Genomic DNA, 6,952 nt, shown 5'->3' on the forward strand with positions numbered 1-6,952 from the left:
TGCCTTGCAAAAGAGGACAATCCTTCTTGTTATGCTGGTCCGAAAGACATCTGAAACACAACTAGTGTTTCTTTGCACGCTCAAAATCGATAGTGCTGAGAGACCCACATGGAGTATCTCGTGATTCCTTAAGCTTCTTAGCCTCTTGTGGATGCGGAGAGGTAGATTGTCCCTTGTTCCTCTTGGAACGTGTGGGAGATCTACCTCGACATTGCCTCTTAGCCGAATTTCTCTTAGTAAAAGTATTCTTAGAGTAGGGAACATTTCCCTTCCTCTCTTGGTCATCATCATACGTTTGAGAGAGAGGCCAAACATGCGGCATGCATCTCATGCTAACCAATTCTTATCTTCTTCATTGGAGTCCAAGAACATTTTGGAGAAAGAAGCTTGAAACACAGCCCAAGATTGAGGACGAGCATCTATTGGAATGTCATCCACTACTTATAGGCCTTACCTTTAAGAGATAGACTTGTTTCCACAGTTGTCTTAATATCTGAAGTGTGTCTCAGCCTATGAATATCACTCCATTTGAGTAAGAACGTATTGATCGCATCCTTGTTGCGACGATCACGCTCTTCACCGTGAAACTCAAGAATGGTGATATTCTTAAGTAGTGCATTGCTATCTTATACATCTTCTGGAGCACTTGCCTCATGGACTCCTTGAGTCGTGCGAGCTTGGGTTCCTTGAATTGTGTTAGCTGGGGCTCCTTGAGTCGTCTATGAATTCATAAATTTCACAAGTAGCTCAGTAGAATTTGTACCATTGGCATTTACTGCAGAGAGGTTGCATTGAAGTATCCTTTGGCGATTTTTCAAAGTCTTGAAAATAGTCATATCTATAAGGCCATGATCTCCTAGATCATCATCTTCATGCATATTAATATTGGCAGCGTCCGTGGTGTACGGATTTTGATGTGCGTACTCAAAGTAAAAAGTGTGTGTAGGTGGGATATCCTCGTCGGCCATGGTAAACACACGTTAATGTAGAGAGAAAAAGAACATCAACTTGTACCTTGTAAAGTTTGAAGTTGTTGTGTTTTTTATTCTCGGTGATTTTTGTGTTGTATGCGATCCTCGCCTTGCGAAAATTATAGCGCTTCACGTCTGGTTCTTCGTAAGAACACCTGCATTGATTCTTCACAAAAACTCGTCATTTTTGTGAAGGCTTTTTTGTTCACTTGTGAAGCTTCTTTCTTGAAGAAAAAGGGATTTTGGAAGAAACTTTGTATTTCTCAAAGGAGTGAAAAGAAAGGTGAAAATACTACCTTGAAGTTTGTAGCTTTCCTTTTCTTTTAGATTTTTTTGTCAACTCAAGTATGCTATCTTTTCTTATTATATACAACAATGCTCAATAGCTTGGATAGTAGAGTGTTCACCTCTTATCATCATGGGGTGCGCTTAATCCTTCTTCATGCAAGGGTTTAGAGGGCCTTCTTGTCCGCATAGCCAATGATGCCAACGGAGCCTCTATGTTGCGCAATTGTTGGTCGCCCGCCTTGATCGCCCATAAGGCGGTTGTGGCCCATGGGCGACTGTGATTGTTGCTCGCTCTCTGTCCTCCCGTGCTGTGCACAGAACTCTGTATCTATCTTCTCTTTTGTTGGGATATGGAGGGTCATCTTCCCCGTCTGCGGATTGTGGGAGAGGAGAAGTGTGTCGCATACACATGCATCCCGCTTTTCTCCTTTCTTAGCTCGGATACCACTGAAAGGACGAGAGTAATGACGTGTACTAGTCTCTACCCAACTATGCTATCTTATAGCCTCCCCCTAGCATACACAGTGTCTGACCGTGTCGGTGGCCTTGCCCGTAGGACCCGTGATAGCGGAGAGCCGGATGCAAATAGCTCCATCAAATTGGCCACAACATATATTCCAAAAGGTACTAGGATAAGTGAAAGAGAGTATCCGCATATTGTTACATCTTTGGCAAAGGCGTTTCAAGGATCTATGAGGACTAGCTTAAGCTTCTATCTTTTGCTTTATGGGTTGATCTATAAAGAAGGCAGGTATGTCTTGGATAGTGTTTCCATGGCAAACATGTATGTCAATGAAAGATTTGCTTACTTTGCATATTCGCCAACTGGAGAGATGTCAAGAACACACTGTTTAGGAAAAAGTAAAGCGGCTCATTTGAGGAACAAAGCAACATTTGATGAGACGCTATCAGGATAAGGGTAAGACTCGGGGAGGAGGGGATGGCCCTAAAGATGAACCAATTTAGGAGTTCCTTTAAGGCAAGTGACACAATTGAGAGTATATAAGGAGACAATTGGGTGGAGAAGCTAGGCTCAGATCCCGTCTTACCATTACAATAGTATCAAGGCTTAAGAACAGGGGAAGAAGAAAGGAAGACATGGAGCCCTTGCATGCTTACTACATGCAACTCAACCTCTCTTTCATACTCTCTCTCACAAAGATCTCGTGGCAAGGCACTACAGAACCGTGGACGAACCGTGGACGAGGAAAGAACAAGGGCTTCCATGCACACAAAGGGCGAGCAAACCCGTGTTGTTTGTGAAATAGTTGCATCCAAATTTTTGCACACAAGAGTATATAAGATTTTTCTCTTCTACAGTACGCCGTGTCACGTTCTCTATCATGCGTGGTGTGTGCCATCATCTCCCTAGCATTGCTTGCAAAGCCAGTAACTCTTCTCTTTTTTGAAGCTAGGAGGCTCCTTGGGCAAGATACTAAGAAAGTGTAACAAGTGAACTGGAATGGGGGGAGACCTTTAAATATTTGAGTACTCCATCCTACACTAGTCCCCTTGGCTCTCCAAGCTAGGAGGTGGTTTCTTGAATACGTTTTGGCGAGATGTTGCCAAAAAGTTGAATAACAAAGGGATCTCCAAGATGACACATTTTTGGACACATGTGCTACTATACCTGCATCAACCCAAGTAGTTGATTGTCAACGTCTACTACTTGATGCTACTAGCTACCAATAATTTTTGCTAGAAGGATGTGGATCAATTGGTGGTGCAACAAAATTTGATTCTAAATGAAAGGCTATTGATCAGTAGAGTCCTAGATATTATGTGTAGTTGTCCAATGCACGTTGTCAAGACAAATCTCGTTCGGAAAGCTTGGCATTGGTCAAGGAGAGAATTTTTGCGCTTCCAAAAACATTTGGAACTTAGGACAAGGAAGCCAATTTACACACAAAAAAAATTGACCTCCGAGACATACATCCACCTTCAATTTAGAGACAAGAAATTTCGAATATTCTTAAAATCTTGCTTTTGTGTCATGTTGTGATTTACTTAAAAGTGTACCATATGAACCTTGAGTGTCTTTAATGCTTCAAAAAGCCTCAAGAGCTGAATTTTTTCAAATGAAGCATTCAAACAAAATCTAAAAAATATTGATTTTGGTATCATTTGATTCACCTTTTCATGAGGAGTCTCGTGCAATGTGTAAATATTAAAAATGATGAGTCTCGTGCAATGTGTAAATATTAAAAATGATGAGATTTACAAAATCCCCCTAAAAAATACCACGTTTTCACAAAAAGCCTCTAGACTGGTTCCTTAACCTATAACAAGCTAATTTGATTGGTTCATTCCGCTCAACCAATTATGGAGGATGAATTTTCATGAGAGAAGTGGTTGAATTAACAATATTGCGGAGATGAAATGGTCATGCTTGATGAAGCGGAAGGTGTTGCAGGGGCAAGAGTGTACTGCCTCCTTGGCACTCACAGATTGGGGGAAGATGGATGCACAATTGTCGAACCCACAACTAGATTGGGCCGCCTTTGCCGCCTTCCCCCTCAAAAACAATGTATTTCTGGACAATCAGCTATGACGTACCTCGGGTATGTGAAGCTCCAACCGCAGATTTGTCTGTCGGTTCCTCGGCTCCGTGAACTGTGTGACCACTAACTACGTCCGACGTGGTCGCATGGAGCACAGTCATCAATAATATGTTACTGAGGCAGCTATGCCAAAATTGCCATAGTTACAAAGCGCATTGTATAGTTGAGAAATAGTTGGTGCAGGCGTGACCATGCATAAGGCACAGTTATCTCAAATCTTCGCCTTTGGAATGAAAGCCCCTTCTGCAAGTTGCAACATTAGCAGGTTAAATTCTACAAGACCTAGCCAGCCAATTAGTTCATGATGTCTTCACCATTTGAGGATGCCCGCATCTGGAAACTGTTTTTTCTTTTGGCCATCAGCACAAGGTAAGGAGGGAGAACTCTATACATATCCATGAATATACAATTGTACATTGCTATACTTGTACACCCGCAAGGAGCCACGCCATCGGAATCGCTTCCCCAATGGGGCAGAGGCTAACACCCCATCAATACAGCCTGCCCTGAGCTCCATACCTAGGGGTTACATCACCAAGATTCAACCAGCTTAGCTACACTCTTTGGGTAGAAAGACAGTTTTACATGCTTCACAACCAGGAAAGCTTTACAAACAGGTGCTTTCCTCCTCTTAGACAAGCTAAGTGTTTGCCCTGCTTACTGATCTACCCCGGCCACGGTCTCTTTGTTTGCTTGAAAAAGATGCACCGGCAGCTTTGGGGAAGCCTGGACAATCAAAGGATTTGATGACGTGAAAAGCAGACCATAGCTTGCTGTCATGTCCAGCTCTTTGGCTATCCTCCACTCAAATGCTTGAACAAGACTCGCCACCGCAATCTGGACCATCACGAGGCCCAACATCCACCCAGGGCATCCTCTCCTCCCAGACCCAAAAGGCAACAGTTCAAAATGCTTTCCATTCACATCTATCTCTTTGCCCAAAAATCTCTCGGGACAAAATTCCAAGGGACTCTCCCATGTGTCTGGATCTCTGCCAATTCCCCAAACATTGATGTATGCTACTGTATCTGCTGGAATTTGATATCCCATAACTTCACACGCTTTGCTTGCCGCATGCGGTACTAGCAATGGCACAACTGGGTGCAACCTCATGGTTTCCTTCACCACCGCTTGTAGGTAAGGTAAACTAGAGAGATCCGATTCCTCTACAAGTCGAGCCATCCCCACTACTTGTCCAAGTTCCAACTGGAGCTTCATCATCTTTGCCGGATTTGCAAGCAGCTCGCCTAGTGCCCATTCAATTGTAAGGGCCGCCGTGTCGATTCCTCCTCCAAAAATGTTCTGAATTCAGAAGACAAAAAGTCACGTCAATGTGTCAAAACCAGTGCAAACCGAGTATCATGCAAACATGCGAGTGAGTTTACTTGCCCATAAACATGTAAGCTCCCATGTCTGAATGCTTTTTGCATGCCTTCGTCTTAAATGTTTGATTCCAAAAAAGCAAATGCATTCCTAACCTCAAACCAGACATACAACATGCATGCAGGATAGCACTATGTACTTTAAATCCTGGAACTTTAGAATACAGCAGCCAGTCAATTTATGTTTTACCATAAAAACAGCTTTGATGTTCTGATATGAGAGTTGGGGTGTCCCCTCCTGCAGAGAGGTCGATTGAAGTAGTAGATCGAGGAAATCTGGAGTCATTTCTGTGTGAATATGACTTCTTCGTTCATGGTAACGAGTCTCGATGATCTCTTGCAAGACAGGGTCAAACCTCTTAGCAAGAGCCCTAGTCTGTCTGTCAAACCCTTGTAAATCCAGCTTTTGCAAGAACCTAAAATGGTCACTGAGGTTAAAGACCATAAAGAGATTATTCATCTCAGCCATGAGATCCAAGATGCGATGGGATGGGCGGGCTTGAGCAGTGACAGCCAGGTCGGATAGACGTTTCCCAAATGCCATTCTGCACATGATGTTGCCAGAAAGTGTTTGAGCATGGGACCGCATGGTGATGGGTGTCCCAACCGACGCAAGGATAGAGCATAAAAAGGAACGCACCTCCTGGGCACGCATAGGGCGGAAAGCCTCCAATCTCTTCTTGATGAAGAGCTGAGACGAGCAGAGCTGGCGAAGGAGTTTCCAATGAGGATCGGATGGACATGCGAAGAGGATGTCGGCACAGCCATGGAGGTGACGAGGCACTGACAGGGGAGGACGGGCAGCGAAGATGAGGTCGTTGGTTTGAAGGATGTGACGAGCCGCAGCTGGCGTGGATGCAACAATCACAGATTGCTGGCCCAGCTGCAGCCGTAAGAGGGGGCATGAATGCTTTCTGCTGAGATTGTAGAGAAACAAATGGGGTAACTTGGCACCAACGATAAGATGCAAGTGGCCAATGATGGGCAGGCGGCCAGGAGGAGATGGGGGCAGCCTTGCTCTGCTGCTTCTGGCTAGTGTAATGCAGAACAGCAGAATTAGCAGTGCTATTATGCTTACAGCAATAGTGGCTGGATCTAGCACCTCCATCGTCCCTTTACATGCTGCGTGTATGCAGTTATAGGTGCTGATGATGGTGAAGCCTTGACGACAAACTTCTCGAGACCGGAAGAACGTGCTGTGCAACCGGCTAAAACCTGCAGCAGCTTTTTCGCTGGGGTGGGTGCCTCGTCTATAAATGACACGGGTCCGGGTTCAAGGGATCTACGACTGGCGCGTGATCGGCGGGGCGGGGAGGGCTTTGGGCTGTTGGATCGACGCAGCGGGGGGGGCAGACTTATATTGTACTGGGGTTGCAAAGCAGTCGCATCAGTTGGGTTGGATAGGTAGTGCGCTTGTGGAGTGGGAGGTGGCGTGGTCGAGTCGCCATGCGGGCAGGTGGGGGGACGTTTTTTTTTTCATACCCAAAGATGGGATCAACGGTGGATTGAACATCCATCGTAGATCCCTTGAGTTTCTCCCATGACGTTTATAGACGAGGGGGTGCGTGCATCAAGCAATCTCCATTTGAGAGACAAGCTCTCCCAACCTCAGGACTAAAGATCACGGGGTCTTCAATGAAGACCCGTCATGGGATCCACTGCGAGCAGCTACGCGTCCAAAACACGAGGTAGACTCGACCGTTCGATTTTAAGCAAACATATCCAACTTTACTTTTTCTATCTTAGTTTT

General features: G+C 44.9%; 1 protein-coding gene across 1 annotated transcript; it reads right to left on the reverse strand.

Annotated features, from left to right (window-relative positions):
• Window positions 1–3,438: 3,438 nt before the first annotated feature.
• LOC147457167 (cytochrome P450 71AU50-like) lies at window positions 3,439–6,425 on the reverse strand. Its single transcript, XM_086512141.1, has 2 exons — window positions 5,393–6,425; window positions 3,439–5,122 (listed from the first exon to the last, which is right to left on the reverse strand). The coding sequence occupies exons 1-2, from the start codon at window positions 6,308–6,310 to the stop codon at window positions 4,478–4,480; spliced, it is 1,563 nt and encodes a 520-aa protein (XP_086368267.1). The 5' UTR covers window positions 6,311–6,425; the 3' UTR covers window positions 3,439–4,477.
• Between the last annotated feature and the right edge of the window lie 527 nt (window positions 6,426–6,952).

This window comes from Adiantum capillus-veneris, chromosome 5 (assembly GCF_014529385.1).
Source record: "Adiantum capillus-veneris isolate H3 chromosome 5, ASM1452938v2, whole genome shotgun sequence".
Lineage (NCBI taxonomy): Eukaryota > Viridiplantae > Streptophyta > Polypodiopsida > Polypodiales > Pteridaceae > Adiantum > Adiantum capillus-veneris.